Source organism: Pezoporus flaviventris, unplaced genomic scaffold (genome assembly GCF_033815535.1).
Source record: "Pezoporus flaviventris isolate CSIRO_AGI_PZ_B2104156 unplaced genomic scaffold, CSIRO_AGI_Pfla_v1 ptg000007l, whole genome shotgun sequence".
Classification (NCBI taxonomy): domain Eukaryota; kingdom Metazoa; phylum Chordata; class Aves; order Psittaciformes; family Psittacidae; genus Pezoporus; species Pezoporus flaviventris.
In genome coordinates, this window is record NW_026892555.1 from 35187315 (window position 1) to 35207902 (window position 20588).

General features: G+C 48.1%; 1 protein-coding gene, 1 long non-coding RNA gene and 1 other non-coding gene across 5 annotated transcripts in view; 2 read left to right on the forward strand and 1 right to left on the reverse strand.

The window, feature by feature from the left end:
* Positions 1–2214, reverse strand: part of TRIM55 (tripartite motif containing 55) — a 37704-nt gene extending 35490 nt beyond the window's left edge. Inside the window, exons 1-2 of one of the 3 annotated variants that reach the window (XM_061448374.1) lie at positions 1865–2214; positions 1284–1456 (exon numbers count right to left, since the gene is read on the reverse strand). In XM_061448374.1, the coding sequence (XP_061304358.1) occupies positions 1284–1456; positions 1865–2053 (362 nt within the window). In that variant the 5' untranslated portion in view covers positions 2054–2214. The remainder of the gene's footprint in view (positions 1–1283; positions 1457–1864) is intronic. The other 2 variants (XM_061448372.1, XM_061448371.1) reach the window with 2 other exon arrangements.
* LOC133266792 (uncharacterized) lies at positions 1359–3146 on the forward strand. Its single transcript, XR_009742515.1, has 3 exons — positions 1359–1484; positions 1820–1975; positions 2516–3146. It is a non-coding gene; the product is annotated as an uncharacterized LOC133266792 (long non-coding RNA).
* A 17247-nt stretch (positions 3147–20393) lies between these two features.
* TRNAR-ACG (transfer RNA arginine (anticodon ACG)) lies at positions 20394–20466 on the forward strand. The gene has a single exon. It is a non-coding gene; the product is annotated as a tRNA-Arg (tRNA).
* The last annotated feature ends 122 nt before the right edge of the window (positions 20467–20588 follow it).

Sequence of the window (20588 nt, forward strand, 5' to 3'; positions counted from 1 at the left end):
GGGTAGCTGAACTTCCCTTGGCACTGAGAGCGAAGAGCAGCAAAAAGGACAATTTTAAGCCAGCTTCATGCTCTCTGACACTTTGGAGTCCAAACTATGCCTAGCTACAACAGTCCCCAAAGGCATCTGAACAGCCAAGAAAAGCCAAAGCCACCATTGGAAATGTCCTCTCTTTTGGTGACTGTCCTCCTCTGCCAGAGAAGGCGAGAAGTGCTCTAAGCCACCTCAGGCTCTGGGCTCCAAAGGCTGTGTCCACCTGCTGCAGTGATACCACCTCATTGTCCCTGCAAAACCCAGCTCCTTGTTGGGGTGGGATGGGAAGACCGTCAGGGAGCACAGGCAGGATTACACCCTCCTTCAGGTGTACAAAACACCTTGCCATATAAAACTGGCCCTGTGGATCCATGCTGGTGGCAAAAGGCCAGGCTTAGCCTTCCCCCTACTAAGCTCCCCATAGCAGTTCCATGAGTCTGACCCATCCCAGTGATACAAAGATGAGAATGCAACATTTTTCTACTGCTGGATCCATTACACATCCAATGCAGGAAATTAACATTCAGGAGTAATCTTACTTTTTAGGACAAACCCAGTCCTCTACCCTGAGGTCTTGACTCTCGTGCACAGCCACACAGCACTGATACATACTATTTCTGGGTATTCTTCCTCTTTTATGGAGTCTTAAATAAGACTTGATTTCATGAGTTCACATGCCAAGCTGTCAGGAATGAAGATTTTTTTTATTGAGTTCTGATTTGACATTGTGATTCAGGGTATCTTCTGTGTGAAATTCAGTTTTCTTCTTGTTTGCACTGTCTTTCCCTCAGGATTTTCTAACAAGACTTGAAATTTCTTTCCCTTCTCTAGCATGAGAACACCCAGGTTAAAGACAAATGAGAGTAATCTGAACTGTTTTAAAAATAAATGATGAGAACCTAGCTGCTTTTCCCTTATTCACGGAAACATGCTGACCTCAAGGGCTTTGCCTGCATGAGTTAAGTTTTGTTCAAGTGAATAAGCACAGCACAGTCCTCTGATGTAAATGGAAGCAGAGAAAATCAGCATCTATTCAGATAAGGTTTTCTGTGCTCAGTCAGAGCTGACTTCATTGTACAGCAAGCAGACAGGCATGCATGGCAGCACGATCCCTTTCTGTATTTCCAAGAGGCAAAACATCTCAATCAGCCTCATGTGCACCAAACAAAGACACCAAAGGCCACCAGCCTCCTGAGCCCTGTCTGATTTTGTAGCAAACCTCCTCCAAAGGGCACACATTCACCCTTTACCTTGTGGACTCCTGCTTGTAGATGTCGATGATGTTCTCCACCAGCAGGTTCCTCTGCAGCCCGTAGACGCCATGCCGGTCGAGGACCACCTCGTGCCTGCACGAGGGACAGCGGAAGCGGCCTCCCGACGCCACAGTTGTGCCTCCTCTGGTCGGCAGGTAGGGGTTGGAGGCCTGCTCTTGCCAAGAAGCACAAGGAGAGGTGAGTAAGGCCATGCAAAGCCATAAAAACCCCTTTCAAAAGCACTGGGCAAAACCACACTTGTAGGAAACATTTGTCAATGAGCCCAAGGAGAGGGTAGCTCCAACAACCTCCCCTCAGCAAAGCACCCAGTGACCGTGAGGGGCCAGTTCCTCAGCTCACACACGTGGCCATGTCCCTGCAGCTAACGGGTGTCAATTCAGTCTGCTGTGAGCTCAGCCCTGGCCCCCAGGGAGACACAGCTTCTGTTTCAAATCACCTCCCTTCCTGCCGTACCCATGGTGGAAAGCAATCAGGCACACCATGTAAAAAACCTGCTTTTCCATTCATTTCAGCCAGTGCTGTCTGGGAAGCAGGGCTCTCTGCGGGAAGAAACCTACCTGGAAGATGTCGCTGGCGCACTTCCTACAGAGGTTGTGCTGGCAGGGCAGGATGACGACAGGCTTGGTGAACATCTCCAAGCAGATGGGGCAAATCAGCTGTTTCTCCAGGTTATCCATGGTTTCCTGCTCTTTGGAGAAGGACTTGTAGTTCAGGGCAGTGCTCATCCCTACCTTTTCCAGGGGCATACGCTTAGGATTACAGTCTCGCGGAGGGGTTTCCGGGTTAATTTCCCTTGAAATAAGTCCAAGGCTGTGCTGCGATCAGAGGCTCCCTGGGTTGCTGTGGCTGGAGGACATTGTTCAAACGCGGGGCTGAAGGGAGCAGGGGCTGTTTTTAGCAGCGCAGCGTCACGAGATGCCATCCTGCCGTGCCCATATAAGCGCGTGAGAGGAGGACAGGCTGGGACAGGTGACAGCTGGCGGGGGATGGGGGTTGGCCCCCAGGGCCCTGGCTCTCCTCACTCACACATGGTGGCCTTCACCCCTTGAGGAAGACAGCAAGCAATAAGCAAACTAAATCCGCTCCCCCCTTATCTCTGCCCGGCAGCAGAGAGCATAGGGCTGCCCCAGTCTAACAAATGCTCTGTTTCGAGCAAGCAGTCGTGGCTGTGAGATGCAGGATATTATTTTCCCCATGTGTTTTGGCAGGGTCCAGGATCTCACCTTCCCAAGGTGTGAAGCACGTGTGGTTGCTGGAGAAGACAATAGGAGCGACGGCTATGCTGGAGCTCAGACACATCAGGGTATAAACATGTCACCACCCTGAAGAACAGTTAAAAAGAAATTGCCTGCCTATAAATGTGCTTAAGGTTCTTCTGGTCTGATATTTTTCTAGGAGCTGTAACATAAGAATCTAACACAACCATTCAAGCTGTGAACTCCACAGTGGTTTAAAAATGCACAAAAAAAAAAAAAAGTTTGAATTTTCTGGTGAGAAAGAGGCAGAAGAAATACAGTATTGAAAAGCTTTCATTTGTGGTGCTAGAGAATAGGTGCTAATTGTATATGCTCTCTCTCCACACAGTTTAATTCAAATATATTTTAGTTTTGGGCACTGCTGTGTTTATATCTGTTTATTAGACACTGATATCCCTCTCAGCTTGGCACTTGTTCCAGAGTTATTTTTAAAATGACAATTTCCCAGATAATTTGTGGCATGTGATGCCTGATCTTAAGGGAAAGCCATCTGTGCTTCTACTTGTCAATTTATCACACAACTGTACAAGCAATAAATACCCTCAAATTTAAGCCTAAGTCCCTGCATGTACTGTATAAAATCACTTTGCCACTGTACTGTACATGAAATCAGAATGTTGTGTTCTCTTTTAATCAGTAACTACGATTGATTTCTCTGTTAAGTGTCTTGTAGACAGTTCTCGTTTATAATCCTTCATGACTGTACAGGGCTTGCATCTGAAAAATGCTATAGAGTGGCTGGGCAAGTCCCAGGGGCAGACCCCAGCTCCAAAGCCCTTCTCTGGAATGACCCCGACTCCAGGGTCCTTCATCTGCATGCAACACCAGTCTGGAAACTGTGTGCTTTAGAGGAATGTAAAAGTAAAGGTTTTTATTGCTCTCTGCATGAAAATGAATACTATTCTCTGCATGCAACAGCAATGATCACATTAAGTTAAATGTATTACTGACTATTTTATTTTCAAAGCCCTACATACTTTTAAAGTGTTTGGGTGAACTCCTGTACCCATTTTCAGCCCACTGAGCTGGCACTTCCCCTACCTAAACATACACATTTGTCAGCAGTCACACGAAAACAGATTTTTCTGAAGTCTTGCATTCATGGGACATATGTGATATCTCAGTTAAACCCATCTGAAATCACACCTTTGCTTTGACTGCCTAATGCAGAGGAGAGCCCGGAGCTGAGCGGGAGAAGCTGGTCCGGCAGCTGAGCCATGGACAGCTGGAGCTTTGCAGGACTGGCAGGGAGCCTCTCCTGGCATCTTCCCTCCCCTCTGTGGCTGGGTCAGAGGTGACTTTCACGTCTGCAGGAATCTGAATGCCTCATTCCTACCCTCCTAACTCTGAGTCAGCTGCCTCTCATGCATCAAAACCTGCTTTAATGAAGGAGTTTGAGTTAGAGGAGGAAAGCCATGCTTGCCTGGTAAGGCAGGCACTTCCACCTCACTACACAGGCAGAAACAGATAAAAACCAGGAGGAAAAGCTGAAGGTTAGAAATGTCAGTGCCCAGAAATACCTGCATATGGTGATGTAGGAAGGGGCGGATGTAGGCATCAAAAAAAGTTTGGGGATTGTGCTGCTGTGTCAGCCCTTTGGACAACGAACTGAGGCACCTTTCAAGGTGTAATGGGCCTTTAGGATGTAAATGTAATGAATTTATACTTAATCTGTGGTAGCCCACAAAAGCCATAAGTTAACAGGCTCAGTGTGAACCCTGATGCATCCGGATGAGGAATAACAGTTTTAAACTAAAAAAGGAGAGATTCAGGCTGGACATGAGGAAGAAATTTTTACAGTGAGGGTAGTAAAATCCTGGCACTGTTTCCCCAGAGAGGTGGTGGATGCACCATCCCTGGAGACATTTAAGGCCAGGCTGGATGTGGTTCTGGTCAACCTGATGTAGTTGAAGATGTCCCGGGTCACTGCAGGGAATTTGGACTAGATGAGCTTTAAAGGCCCCTTTCAACCTAAACTATTCTGTGATTCTGTGATTCTATGATCTGGTGGCAACAAGATACGGGACAGGCTGCTGCTGGTTTTCCCCTTTCTGTGTGCTGAAACATGCTATCACAAACCAGACGGTAAACAGTGCAACCATGAAAAGGAGCCAACAAAACAAAGAAAAACCCACCTCCTGCAGCCACACCTAAGCTGAAATATTTTTCTGGCAGGGATATGTAGTTCAGGCACATAAAAAAATAGTTCAGGTTTTTCTGTCAAAGTATTATGAACCCCAGCAGTGATTGCTAGGTAAAGAGGTGCGGAGACTCGGTCATGATTGTGAATGCTGGATGAGAAATGCCAGGAACGCCACGCACTGCAAACTGCAATGTTGCATACTTGTCCTGGGTTCAGCAGTAGCAGTCATGTTTCTCCTTCTTGGTAGCTGGTGCAGTGCTGTGTTTTGACTTTCGGCCTGGGAGCAGAGCTGATAGCGATGTTTTGGTTTGGACAAGGACTTTGTGAGCCTCATGCTCTGCCAGGGAGGAGGGGAAGCTGGGAGGAAGCAGAGACAGGACACCTGACCCAAACTGACCAAAGAGGTATTCCATACCACACCACGTCATGCCCAGGATGTAACTGGGAGTTACCCGGAAGGGCTGGGAGACTGCGGGGTTGGAGGAGGTATGGGTCGGAGCTTGGTCGGGCTGGGGGGGCGAGTTATCGGTTGGCTGGTGGTGAGGTGATGTATTCTCTTCCCTTGTTATTTCCTTTATTATTATTATCATTGGTGGTAGCAGTAGTGATCTGTGTTATACCTTAGTTACTAAACTGTTCTTATCTCAACCCGTGGGAGTTGCATTCTTTTCGATTCTTCTCTCTGTCCCTTTGGGAGTAGGGGGAGGGAAAGAAGGGGGGGAGTGAGTGAACGAGTTACCTGACTGGGTTTAAACCACGACAATACTGCACTGTAACGAGGAGAAAGAAGAGCAAAGTCCAAGAGGCAGTGGATCCAGGGGATGGTTCTGCAGCCAGTCTTCAGCAGAAATTGCTTGGGTTGGACTTTGAAGTACTTGCACTGAGAAAGAGCCCAGCACCCTCCCATCTCTCCTTAGAAGCCCTGTCATCCTTCTCTTCCTCCCCTTCCACACTTGCAAGGGAAGGCCACTGGCATGCACAGCTGTCCATCAAGCCATCTCTCAAGTGACTAACAAAGGGCAAGAGGGCCTGCTTTAACCCCACTCACAGAAACTCTGGCTGCTTTCCAGCCATCACCAAGAAGAAAATACCATTTTTACTTTTTTTTTCAGTACTGCTTGCCTTGGAATGTTACTTGGCTTTGCTGCCACAACCAGAGCACTAATTCCCAGAGATATGCTTACTTTTATGGACATTACTTTTAACTCCTCTGGTTTTGCAGCCAAGTAACAGCTTGTGGGCTGTGGACTGTTGGCCAGGAGAGCCTGGAAGGCTAGCTGTAAAGCAGTGGGTTTAGGAAAGGGATTTGGAAGAGGAAGAAGAGGCTGAGCAATGTCCAGGTTCAGGTTTCAGGATTTTGTGTTCACAGAATTCCCCTCTGCAACCTCTTCTCTTGTACCAGTGCTGTGAAGCTCTTGTGTGTCAGTCACAGAAAGTCTGCTCTGTGGCTCTCTTGCATGGCCTGAAAACAAAGACAAAAAGCGTATTTTGCCAGAGGGTATGTCCCATGTGACTTACCTGTCCACTGAGCCCAGCAGAGACAAAGCCTGCTGTGCAAGCACAGGCTCCTTGCCCAGGAATGGACATGATGGGTGGCATGGAACATCCCAGTCCATGGGATGGTGCCCTGGCCTGCAGCCACCCCACCTCCTGCCTATCCTTGGGGAGGAGCAAGGATCCCAACACCCTTGCCATCCCTAAAGCAGGTGGAGAGCAGCCCACTCTCACCTGGGCAGAGTAGATACCTGCCTTCATCCCATTGCCTCCAGCAGCTCCCTGCATTCCTGAGGATCCTGGGGCTCAGCAGAGGGCTTTGCAAGACAGCTCTGCTGCTGGAAGAATACGGGGCTGGTTGGTGCCTGGAACCAGCAACCCATCTCCCCTCAGCTTTGCCCTCCCTTACTCACCTCTTGGCAAAAAGCTCTGGCTGCCCGAACACTACAACATCCTAACAAAAAGGAGGCTGCTGCATCCATTTCTGCCCACCCACATGTGAGATTTAGAATAAAATGACAGGGCAGCCTTCCCCTCCTCCCATCCTGCTAAGCCTCCCTTGGGGAGGTAGGGGGGAGGCTCTCCATCCATCCCACCTTTTTTCTGTGCCCATTTACCCTGCAGTGAGCAGCCCCTCAGCAGCGAATGGTGAGCACCAGCATTCCCACCTACAGCAGGCATGTTGCAGGAACTCAAATCTCACTTACATTTGCAACAACTCGCTAAGCCAATGAGCCAGCTATAAGATGAAGCCCTCCTACCTGCACAAGTGCAAGTTGCAAACAGTATCTAGCATTTTTGCCGACTTGCCCAGCAAGTCTGTCGATGACACCAACCTCTGTAGTGCAGTTGACACATGGGAGGAAAAGGGAAGGTTTAGACTGGATATTAGGAAAAATTTCTTCACGGAAAGGGTGATCAGGTATTGGAACAGGCTGCCCAGGAAGTGGTGTAATCACCACCTCTGGAAGTGTTCAAAAAACATGTAGACAAGGCCCTCAGTGACATGGTTTATCAGTGTACTTGGCAGTCCTGGAGTAGCAGTTGGACTTGATGAGCTTAAAGGTCTTCAACTTAGTTGATTCTATGAGCCTATAATTTCATTGTTTTATTGTGATCACTCAACATCCCACAATAAGTACCAAAACTACTCTTGTATGTCAATTTATGTTGTCAAAGACAGCCTTTGCAAATGACAAGCATTTTCAAAAGTAGTTGCTTTTTGAGAATGACATTTTTCTACTCTACATATATATATTTTTCTTTGTGTACCTCATACATGACGATAGGCCATATGCGGTCAGTATTTTGATACCTTCTAAAAACTACCAGAGAGATGGTTTCAGATCTCCCAGAAAACAAGGACCAGCACAGGAGATAATGACATCTTTCAAAATTTCCTTTTGCACATACAAAATCATAACAGCAGGGGCAAGCTCAAAGGATTTCTAATGGTGAGCCATTGAGAGTACATCAAATATGCAGGAGCACAGGATTTCAGGGACAAGCTACAAAGATCAGTAAGAGGGATGATTCTTTTGAATAGGGGATGGACCCTGACTTGAGCTGAATTGTGCTTGAAAACAGCTTTCTCTGGCCTTATCCATGCTCAGAAAGCTTCCACAGATGGGAGTAAACAGACAGAAACATGGGATCAAAGGGCAGATGAACTAGATTATAATTTCTGTCCAGATTCATCAGCAGTACCAACATAAATTATAGCAGAGAAACCTCAGAGATTCAGATTAAAGGACCTTGAAACATGGAGAGTCCACGGATGAACTCCATTGAGGATTCTACCCTGTGGGCCGTGGCTCTGCCACTGGTGGGACACCAATGCATGGGATCGCTGCTCTCAGCTCCCTGCCTGGGAGCAGGAGGATCCTGTGGCTTCTTGCTGCCCTTCAGTATTGCCAGCAGGCCCGTGTGGACCTAAGTGTCACCCAGTTTTAGGAGCCACAGGGAAACAGAACACCCTCCCCTCCCAATAGAAAGTGTTGTCTTTCTCATAGTCCTTGAGATTGGGATGAGAAATGGTGGTCATGGGAGGCAGGGTGACCACAAATGGTGATGATGACAAGGTGTTTTCATCTTCCCTGCAATTATCTGTTATTCACTAAAGTCTCAAAAGCAGTGAGTCTGAAAAGACAGGCTGCAAGTGCTGTGGAATAGCAAACACGAGATCAGTGCTTCAGTATCTCCCTGAGCCATACACAACTTTAAAAGCCCGGGGCTTCCCAAACCCTCATTCCCTTAACACATCACTGCTGGAAAGATATCTACGCTTCACAGGAGAGTCACAAAAATAAGTCCAAAGCACTGCATGGAAGAAGTACTGCATGTGGGGAAGAAATAGCACTGCCCTACTGCCTACCTAAAAATAGGTTCTCTCCAGGGCTAGGGACAATTTCCACAGATAACAGGCACAGGCTTGTTTTTCCACCCCCCAAAATATGCTCTGCAGTGAAAATGCGATGTGAAGGAAGAAAGGACGTAAATAAAACAAAATCAGGTAGAAAAATAGGAGAAAACACCAGTTAGAAAAGTGGGAGAATCCTGCTTCTTGTTGGAGAGTAAGTGACCAAATGCTTTATTATTCCAACACAGTCTCCCGCTCTTCAAATGCAGCCGTGACCCTTTCCCCTCTACTCTATCACAGCATCCCATGGGATCCTGTTTGTAAATCATCACTACATGTCTCTCTGCTAGCAGAGAGAAAGGAATGACAGCTCCTCCCTAGGTTCCTTCATTTTATGGAATAACATGATTGTTTAGTGCTGCGTTAACTGTGGTGGTGTTGGTGCTGTGACAGCAGGGCTGGACACAGGTAGCACAGCTGGGGCAGCTCTAGAGGACTTCTGACCATACCAAAATTCAAGGAAAAGGTGATTGCAGAGTTTTAACAGTAGGCATTTTGACTGGGAAATAGATACGATTACTGCTCAGGCTGTGGTATTCCCCTTTAAAATCTGCTGCTGCAACCCCAGCTCTGTCATTAGGAATGGAGAGTGATGTTTCAATAGAGAAGTGACTTGTGTTTCACAGCACAAAACCAGCTTGGGCTTCCCAGCTGGCATCAGCTCATCACTTTGCAGAGATACAGCCCTGTCCCAGTGTCAGGTTTCTCCCCAGCCTCGGTCTGTTCAACATAAGGCACTCTTGATGCTATTTCAGTACAACCCCTCCATAGCTCAGCTGGCAGAGTAAAGGAATGCAGGTATCTTTTTTCTCCAGGACAATGCTGAGGTCTGTAGTTCAAAGAAGAGATTGGTTTTAAGGTTATACTCAGCACATGACTTTACACTACATCAGAGACCTGCTGAGACTCTGTCCCAGCTCCTTAGGTAGTCTAGATTATGTTTTTGACCATTCCCTTTGAGGGTCATTCCTCCAGGACAGAATAGGGATTTGGTGCTGGAAGATAAAGGATCTGACATTATGGTATTACAGCTAAACAAAAATGCTGTTCTGTGGTGGCAGGAAGGCATTACCTGAACTGGTCAAGTGCATGCTTAGCACGTGACTGGCAACAGAGGTGGTACCTCTGTCTTTTAGCTCTTTTGTCAAATTTCTCAGTTTTCCTTTCATGTGTTCCTTTCCCCTGTAAATGCTCTTTAGACAGACAGCAAAACCAGCATGACTATTCATTTCTGAGTGCCAATGCCTTTTTTTCTTTTGAAACTTAGATTAGAAGAGCAAGTTTGCCTTTTGGCCATTTTCCAGCCATGTTCTTTCTCTCATTCCTTCATGTGAGATTCATGTGAGTATAGGGAAGCACGATGCATGAGAGATGCAGGTGCTTGCAAGGACAACAGCTGGAAATGCCTTCAAGCTGGGCAGGAGTTGAATGAATGCACTTCAAGCTATGATCAGGGATGCCATCCACTGTGACATTGTGTTCATTGTACCAAGCAGCAGTCTATTAGATTAATGTCTTTTTTAACTGTTACTTCAGGAAGCATCCCAAGCATGGCAGCAGATCTCTGCACGTACAGTCTTGTGTCCCCCTCTCCCATCCTGCTCTTCCCCAGGATTTAGCGTTTCTGATTCTGGCTGTGTTTAGAGAATGTGAGTGAAGAAAGGGCAGGCAGCAAGTTCTCTGGCCACAGAATGAATCAGATTTCAGATGCCTTTTCAAAGCTTTTGACCTTGCCATGGAAGGGGCAGCTGTGCAGTAATATCCGAGTAAAATCCTCAGGGCTGCCTGAGGATGCACATCTCTCCATGAAGTCCTACCCCCCTGTGGTCAAGTTTGGGCAATATGAATGAAGAGTTCATGGCAGCAAACTGCATCATATTAATCTGATACTGCAATCTGGGAGAAGAGTTTGGGGCTTTCTTCCTCCCCACCCCAAATTCTCCCCCTGCCTCCACCTCACTCAGCCAAGCACAGCCTGTCCCCAGCCTAGAGGGTGACTCCCCGTGACCCCAGCTATAGGCAGTGAGGAAGGCTGCTCCGGCACTGTGTATTGAGGTAAGGAGTGCTGCTGTGAGCTGAATGTGCCTCACCTTCCCTGCATTACCATTGTGGTCAAGAAGCTGGGAAAACAGGGCACCCCCATATTATAGAATCATAGAATGGTTGGGGTTGGAAAGGACCTTAAGATCATCCAGTTCCAAGCCCCCTGCCACAGGCAGGGACACCTTCCACTACACCAGGTTGCTCAAAGCCCCATCCAACATGGCCTTGAACACTGGAGCATTCACAGCTTTCTTGGGCAATCTGTTCCAGTGCCTCACAATTCTCACGGTAAAGAATTTTTTCCTTATATCTAATCTATATTTCCCCTTTAAGTTTAAACCCCTTACCCCTTGTCCTATCACTACAGTCCCTAATGAAGAGTCCCTCTTCGGCATCCTTGTAGCCCCCTTCAGATACTGCAAGGCTGCTATGAGGTCTCCATGCCACAGCCACCCTTTGGATTAGAAGAATGCAGCTGGGGAGAGGAGAGGTGTGTGCAGGGTGCAAGCAGGGCTGGGATAAGATGGCAAAGTAGAGCACAGGATCAGTGCCAGAGCTACTGTGCATTTCTGTTACCACAGCATTTAGAGTTGTGCTGCCAGTGAAGCACATGGATGACTGCACATTATCTACAAGAAAGAAGAGGTGGTGCAAAATCAGTCCTCTGATGGATCTGCTTATTGCAAGCTTTGCCTCCTCATGTCACTTGTGCTGCTGTTTTTCTAATGCCATGGATCGTACCTCCCTCATCTCTATCCTGTTGCAGGGAATCTAACTTCAGGGAAAACTTCGGAGGTGACAAGCTGGAGCAGTACACAGTGCATTTCTGATGTTTCTGATAATCCCAAGGACTGCAGTGCAAACAGGAGAGAGAGGTGCTAATAGATTTATGTGTGAGTAGACTACAAACTGCATCTCTCCCAGTTACCCACATAGTACGCATGGCCTTGGTGCTATTTCTATCCGTAACCATTGCTATGAAGGAGCATGGAGGTGACAGCTTTGTAAGCAGCATCCCTTTGTGCAGAAGTTTGTATCTTGTGCCTTGTAGGCCTTGGCTCTCCATATCCCAGAGTGATGCATCTGCCACTTGTGATCATGCTGCCAGGACTGGGCCTGCTGCAGGATCCTGCTGGGAGTCTCTCTCAGGACAACATCTCTTATTCTTTAATAGCTCAGCTCCCAGGTGGAGAGCTGTGGTGCTTTCAGAGACCTCACTCCTGCAGCCAAAATAGGGCAGGCACGGCTACTGCTGCCCTTTAATATTCTAGAGAGCATGCCAAGGAGCCAGACTTGAGTTAAGAGGCCACAGGGTAACAGTTCACCATAACCTTCAGCAAGGAATGCCAGTGGACAACCAGTAACATGGAAATCGCACTTAATCCAGACAAGATTAAGCAAAACTGCAAAAAATTTATCCATAAGAAATCTATTAATACCCACCCAAAATAGGTTATATTTATGGAATACATAGATAGGAATACATGGTAGGAGACTTGCCAGACTGGTCAAGGAGGCTTTAAACTAGATGTGTTGGGGGAGGGGGGCATCATTCCATCCCAACACACCTAGTCAGTTGCCAGCACCTATAATAAATGCTTGGAGCAATGTAGAGATATCCCAGCCGCTCCAGCCAATGAGCCGGCTTCAGTTGGAGCTCGGCTCAGATGCCTCTATACAAATGCCCGTAGCATGGGGAACAAACAAGAGGAATTAGAGATGTGTGCAGGTCTACAGGGGTATGATATAATAGGCATCGCAGAAACATGGTGGGATGGCTCCTGTGACTGGAGTGTTGGAATGGAAGGTTACAGGCTCTTTAGAAAAGACAGGCCTGGCAGGCGGGGAGGGGGAGTTGCCCTTTATGTTAGGGATAGGCTGGAGAGTATGGAACTCTGTCTGGGGACAGGTGAGCAGTTAACAGAGAGTTTGTGGGTCAGGGTTAAAGGGAATATAGCTATGGGAGACACTACTGGGTGGATCTGTACAGACCGCCTGATCAAGGATAACCTGCAGATGAAGCACTCCATAGATAGATAGGAAAAGCCTCACGCTCGCAGGCCCTTGTTCTCGTGGGTGACTTCAACCACCCTGACATCTGTTGGAAGGACGGTACGGCCCAGCACAAGCAATCCAGGAGGTTCCTCGATTGTGTGGAAGACAACTTCCTTCTGCAAGTAATAGAGGAGCCAACAAGGAGAGGTGCCATGCTTAACCTCGTGCTCACCAACAGGGAAGGGCTGGTGAGGAAATGTGATGCTCCAGGGCAGCCTTGGATGCAGCGATCATGAGATGCTCAAATTTGAGATCCTCAGGACAGTGAGAAGAGCGTGCAGCAAGCTCAGTGCCCTGGACTTCAAAAGAGCAGACTTTGGCCTCTTCAGGAACCTGCTTAGTAAGGTTCCATGGGATATAGCCCTAGAGGGCAGGGGGGCCCAAGACTCTTGGTTGATATTCAAGGATCACCTGCTACAAGCTCAGGAGTGTTGCATCCCAACTAGAAGGAAGTGCAGCAGGAGGGCCAGGAGACCTCCTTGGATGGATAAGGAGCTGCTGAGGAAAATTCAAAGGAAAAAAGAGGCTTATAAAAAGCAGAAGCAAGGACAGGTGGCATGGGAAGAGTACAGGGATGTTGTCCGGGAAGCTAGGGACCAGGTTAGGAAAGCTAAGGCCCAGTTAGAATTAAACTTGGCTGGGGATATAAAGGATAACAGGAAGGGATTCTACAGGTACATAGCAAATAAAAAACAGACTAGGGAGAACGTAGGCCCCTTCAGGAAGCTCTCAGGAGAACTGGCTACACAGGATTTGGAGAAGGCTGAGGTTCTGAATGACTTTGTTGCCTCGGTCTGCACTGGCAAAGGCTCTGACCACACCACCCAAGTCTTGGAAGGCAGATGCAGGGACTGTGAGAATGAAGACCTTGGGCCCACTGTAGGAGAGGATCTGGTTCAAGACCATCTTAAAAATCTGAACGTGCACAAGTCCATGGGTCCTGATGAGATCCATCCGCGGGTCCTGAAGGAGCTGGCGAATGAAGTTGCTAATCTGCTGGCCATCATATTTGAAAAATCATGGCAGTCAGGTGAAGTTCCTGATGACTGGAAAAAGGGAAATGTAACCCCCATTTTCAAGAAGGGCAAAATGGATGACCCAGGGAATTACAGAGCAGTCAGTGTCACCTCTGCGCCTGGCAAAATCTTGGAGCAGATTCTCCTGGAAGACATACTGAAGCACATGAAAATCAACAAGGTGCTTGGTGACAGCCAGCATGGCTTCACCAAGGGGAAATCCTGCCTGACCAATTTGGTGGCCTTCTATGATGGGGCTACAGAACTGATGGACAGGGGTAGAGCAGTTGATGTCATCTACCTGGACTTGTGCAAAGCATTTGACACTGTCCACATGACATCCTTGTCTCTAAATTGGAGAGACTTCAATTTGGTGGATGGACCACTCAGTGGATAAAGAACTGGCTGGATGGCCGCACACAAAGAGTTGTGGTCAATGGCTCAATGTTCAGCTGGAGACCAGTAACGAGTGGTGTCCCTCAGGGATCGGTGTTGGGACCGGTCTTGTTTAACATCTTCGTCGCTGACATGGACAGTGGGATTGAGGCGCCCTCAGCAAGTTTGCTGATGACACCAAGCTGTGTGGTTCAGTTGATACCCTGGAGGGAAGGAATGCCATCCAGAGGGACCTTGACACGCTTGTGAGGTGGGCTGATCCCAGGTTGGAGCAATCCCAGGCACAGCTACAGGTTGGGCAAAGAAGAGATTCAGAGCAGCCCTGCGGAGAAGGACTTGGGGGTGCTGGTTGATGAGAAAATGAACATGAGCAGGCAGTGTGTGCTTGCAGCCCAGAAAGCCAACTGTATCCTGGGCTGCACCAAAAGGAGCATGACCAGCAGGTTGAAGGAGGTGATCCTGCCCCTCTACTCTGCTCTTGTGAGACCTCACTTGGAGTATTGTGTGCAGTTCTGGTGTCCTCAACATAAAAAGGACATGGAACTGTTGGAACAAGTCGAGAGAAGGGCCACAAGGATGATCAGGGGACTGGAGCACCTCCCGTATGAAGACAGGCTGAGGAAGTTGGGGCTGTTCAGCCTGGAGAAGAGAAGGCTGCGTGGAGACCTCATAGCAGCCTTCCAGAATCTGAAGGGGGCCTATAGGGATGCTGGGGAGGGACTCTTCATTAGGGACTGTAGTGATAGGACAAGGGGTAACGGGTTAAAACTTAAATAGGGTGTCCTGGGTTCAGCAGTAGCAGTCATGTTTCTCCTCCTTGGTAGCTGGTGCAGTGGAGTGTTTTGACTTTCGGCTCGGGAACAGAGCTGATAGAGATGTTTTGGTTTGGCCAAGGACTTTGTGAGCCTCATGCTCTGCCAGGGAGGAGGGGAAGCTGGGAGGAAGCAGAGACAGGACACCTGACCCAAACTGACCAAAGAGGTATTCCATACCACAGCACGTCATGCCCAGGATGTAACTGGGAGTTACCCGGAAGGGCTGGGAGACTGCGGGGTTGGAGGAGGTATCGGTCGGTGCTTGGTCAGGCTGAGGGGGGCGAATTATTGGTCGGCTGGTGGTGAGGTGTTGTATTCTCTTCCCTTGTTATTTCTTTTATCATTATTATCATTGGTGGTAGCAGTAGTGAGTTGTGTTATACCTTAGTTACTAAACTGTTCTTATCTCAACCCGTGGGAGTTGCATTTTTTTTTGATTCTCCTCTCTGTCCCTTTGGGAGCAGGGGGAGGGCAAGAAAGGGGGGGAAGTGAGCGAACGAATTACCTGACTGGGTTTAAACCACGACACAGGGGAAGTTTAGATTGGATATAAGAAGGAAATTCTTTCCTGTTAGGGTGGTGAGGCACTGGAATGGGTTGCCCAGGGAGGTTGTGAATGCTCCATCCCTGGCAGTGTTCAAAGCCTTTTTGGACGAGGCCTTGAGTGATATGGTTTAGTGTGAGGTGTCCCTGCCCATGGCAGGGGGGTTGGAATTTGATGATCTTGAGGTCCTTTCCAACACTAACTATTCTATCATTCTATGATTCTATAAGCAGACCCCCACCTTTATCCATTTAAACTATCCATTTAAACCAGATGGTGTATAGGTGATTGCCCTAAGAAGGTACAGTGCTTCCTTGAAAGTTTCTTCTGCACATCATGGTTCAGGTTGCATTCTTTGGAGTGCTCCTGATGTGTCAGGTCTCACAGCCAATTCCCTGGGCTCCTGGCAGACTATAATCTGAAATGCATCCAGACTGGCTGCTCATTCCCAGGAACTGAAGCCAGCTATCTTTCACTTCCAGGGAAGTATGTCTCGTTATCAAGCTGGGTGTTACCCAGTCAGGTATAAGAACAGTGACATCTCTCCCATCCTTTCTCTGGTGACTTCATAATGTGTTCCTGGGTTGCCCCGGGTTGCACTGAGCTGGACATTGAGAAATGAAGCAACTGAAGGAGCCAATGTGTAGAGCAAGAAGCTTTGCAGGAGCTGTACAGGGGGACAGAAAGATGCTGGCCACTTCCTTTTCAGTTTAGGGAGGAAACTCTGCTGCCAGCAGGCTCACAGGTACCTCGGAGTGGTCCCTATGTGTGGTCACTTTGTAAAACTGGAAGGAAGAAGTTTGCAGAGGCAAGAGGAAGATGCAAAGGAAAAAGGACACGATAACAAGGAAAGATAAGAAAGGAGACCACATATGCATGCACAGAGGTAAGTCTAGGATGTCCTTTGCATTGAATAAGCCTTTTGAAGTGATTCCCCAAGTCCAGCACAACTTCCCTACCTCCTCTTCTACTTTGCAGCACCACATCAGCCTGCTTTTCATCCTTCCCACATCAACCCTTATCCTCCTTTATCTTCTTCCATGAAGGGAAGGGACTGTTTCACCCTCTCCCTGAAAAGACAAGCCCTGTCAACCAAAAGTTAACCTCTGCTTGAGCAGGCAAAACCACTCCTCTAGTTCCTTCACTAGCTTGAAGCAAGACATTCCCTCCAAACCAAGGCTGATTAACCCCACTATGCTTTTCCACATGCCCTTTAAAATAGTGATAGCAGGCAGAGCAAAGAGTAATTTACATTATTACAGAAAAATACTAACAATAATAAAAAGAGAGGCAGGAAAAGAAAGCAGTGGCATTCAAATAATCTAGCCAGTACATTTCCCATGACAGTACTCTGGCTTAGCACTTCACCCAAGGCATTGTTAACTGGCCTAGTAATGCTAAAGAAACGAAGTAATTTTTGCCAAGAGGAAAGGCCAGCATGTCTCCTGGATAACGAAGAAATAGGAAGAGCTCTGTACTAAAGTGGTGGACCTCCCTGGAAAGGGAGGTTTTTAGAACAAAATTAGATGCGAGAGGTACTTTATTTCCCCATGAGGAAATACTTCTTGGCCAACATAACTTGAGGTATAAGCTGAGGAGGAAGATAGGCTCGCTGCTCCTCACTGTGTCAGGAGAGCCTGCGGCAAAATGCCTCGATATGAGGGAATGGCCTTGCTGATTTATCTTCAAAGCCCGTAACTGTAGCCTGGTTTTCTCTCATTTCTCCACCTGCATCTTTTATAGGTTTATCTATCTTGGCAGCTGTGAGTAAATGTTTTTATTTGCTTTCTGTCTTAACCTGTCTTGAATTAAATATGATTTCAGTGTAAGTGGATACTAATGACTCGTTCCTTGCCACAGGATGTGGTAAATCTCCACCTAGAGCTTGGGGCACCTTACAAGCACCCTGGGTTGCCAGCTTCTTCTCTGTAATAACCAAATCATTACTGAATGTGCCTTCCTCCAGCTGCAGCCCTGCCCGGGATAAGCAACAGCCAGGAGCGGAAAAGTGTCTTTTAGAGTTGTATCATGCCTTCTCATCTCCAGCTCTCACCTGTATTCATTCCCTCCCTGGGACACTGGCCTGGTTTCCCAGCTCTGGCTCCAGCTTCCTCCAGGCATGAAGATGGTTCCCTGCTTGCCCAAGGTTTCACTTCAAATCGTTGTTCTTGGTTGCAGCCCTCACCTGGGCTCGAGCAGGGACCTCCTGCTGTTCTTGCATGCAGTATCTGTGTACCATTAGGCAGAACTGAGCGGCCTTGTTTGCTCAGAGCAATTCTGTTTGAAGTGCATGGAAATTTGGGCAATCACCCTTTTCTAACATCATTCTTCATCCCATTGTTGCAGCGGGGTAATAACATCCCTAGGATCTCTGGGCAAATACACAGGAGCCCTTTATCCTGCCTGGCCTAGGCATGTGGTGGATCATCTCTCTGGCTGCCAACTAGAAGAATAGGTGCAAGTTCAAGCTGTCCAACTAGAAAAAGGTGCTACCTCCAGAAACTCCTCTTTCTAATTAGGTTCTTCCTGGTTTTATATGCCCACCAGCCATTTGGACACGCTCACCCCCTTTCATTCACTTTGTGGTTTTTCATGATTGATTCAGAGGGAAAAAAAACAAAACCCATGTGCAAAAGAGGAGCCATTTGCAAGTTTCTGCTTATGAGGGAGGTGCTTCCCTCAGTGCCTACCCCTCTGCACTGGCTTGAGGCATTGGCCTCATCTTCACCACCTGCCTTACTAGTGCCTGCAAAAAGTAAAGAGAACAAGAAGGAAAATTACGAGAGGATGGACATAACAGAGAGTGAGGTGTCTGTGGAGGCAGACAGCGGCTCTACCTCTCACCTACTGGATATTCTGTCCAATTCTTATGCCTTGTTCCCACTCCCTGTCTTCAGTTTCACTGTCTCAGCACGACATTCTTCCTTTGGGCTGCAGTTTGACAAGCAACTGCAGGCAGCTGAGCTGCTCTGGCCAGCAGGATGGGGCAGAGTGTGCCTCTCACCTTCCTTGTGCTGGTCCTGGTGCAAGGTCCTGTCCCCAGCCGAGCTGATCCCCCTCACTGAGCAATAGAAAATTACCCCCTTCTTTGTTGGATTAACACATTGACTCAGGTGCCGGAAGTGACCACAGGACAAGGACAAGGCCAGTTGTGCAGGGGAGAAGAGGGGAGGTCAAGTGAAACCTTTTTACTTTGGAACAAGAGCTGCTAAACTGGCCCATTCTGCTTTCAAACTTCAACCTTAACATCCTCATTGGTAGCCAGAACATAATAATACCTTCAGTACCCCATGAGATGGTCCATGACTTGAAGGAGCACTCACAAGCAAGTCAAGTCAAAAGCGATCATTTACCACAGTAGTCTGGCAAAATAACTGCTGCTGAGGGAGGTACAGTAGCAATGAGTGTTCAGATAGGGTTGCAGTGATGAATATCTGTCTCCAGCAGCTCCTGGCATTTTCTCTGGCACCAGGTTACATGAATCCCATCCTGCTCCAAAGGAATGGAAAAAAGAGCCATGCCATTCACTTATTTTCATGCTTCCTAATGTCCAACACTGGCAAACTGGGTTTTTTGTTTGCCTAATAAAGCTAGGGCTAAATAGGCTAAGTTTATTTTCAGTAGCTGTGCTCTCTCTGGCACTGATTTCTGTTTATTTGCCTGAATGGACAAGGTCAGGCCAGAAATCAAACAGCAATCAAAGGCTACCACTGGAAAGAACCCAGGAGTTCACAGACACCCAGGTTATCAGCAGCAACAGGTCACCATGTTTGGCTGCCATAAGGTCAGCAAAGGGCTCAGAGAAGCAGGCAGCAAATGTCACCAAGAAGCCCTGACACTGAATCCAAATGTTATAAATCTGTGAGGCGTTCCCTGGCTCTTCCTGCAAAAAGCAGAACCTACTTTGCATCTGATTGACAAGGAAAAACTGGAAAACAAGTTCTGGGGTCCTGTGACCTTTGCAGTGTATACCAACTGACCAAGACAAGAGCTGCTGGGACACCGGTCTCCCTCCTGAAGAACCAGCATGGTGCTTTGTATGGATTCAGAGGCAAAGATTCTCTCGACAGACCAAAGAATGCTGTCTCTGACATCTGAGCTGCAGGAAGAAAATATGGGGCATGGACCAGGAGTAACTCAGAGGCTGGGGCAGGAATCAACATGCAGAGGTGAGTCAGGCACGTTGTAATGGGAGAGGAGTCGGTGTGACAGTGGAGTGGGGGTTTCCTGGAAGACAAGGTGCTGATGGTATCTTCAGATCTGCCCTGAACAGGCCAGCTCTATGCTGCACCACGCAGCCTGTCCCAGCCCTGCAGGCCCTCTCTGTCTGCTCTGGGGTCCTTCTGCAGAGGTAGGACTGAGTGTGGGGTGAAGGCTACAAGGCTCTTCTCCTACAGCATCATGGAGTCAAAGGCAGATCCCACCTCTTCCTCCCACTGGCAGGGATTCCTCCTCCAGACACTACAGGAGCAGGCAGGCTCTGCTGGCCCCAGTGGCTGCCTGGGGCGTGGGGAACAGTTTGTGAGTGAAGGGGCATGACACAACTCCCAGCATTTGGGAACTGGATAGGATTACTGCGTCTTCTTAATTTCCCTTTCAGCATAGATATTGCAGCAGGTGACGCAACGTGACTTGTTCCCAGCTTGTAGTTGCAAAGCTCTTCTTTGGAGCAACACCAGATAGTGAGCTTGGACAAGGATGCTGGAGGGAAAATGGGATTTCCACTGCACACCCTTCACAACTGCTACTGGGGATTTTGGGGTGTTCCCCCCAAAACAAACAGCACAGCCAAGACCAAGGTCGGGAGCAGCACTGAGACCCAGCATTTTGGGAACTGCGTGCGCAGCACTTTACTCTGCCCCACCGCAGGCCCCGTTTGGCCTTTGCCCCCCCCACCCTATTCAGGGGCCAGTGGCGCAATGGATAACGCGTCTGACTACGGATCAGAAGACTGTAGGTTCGACTCCTGCCTGGCTCGCTAATCTTTTACACATTCTGCCCCCCGCACCTATTCCCGGCCTGCACTTCTCCTGGGGCTCCTACCCAACAGTGGGTGGAAGGAAAAGTGGGAAGCTTAGAAGAAAAACAGATTGGACAGCT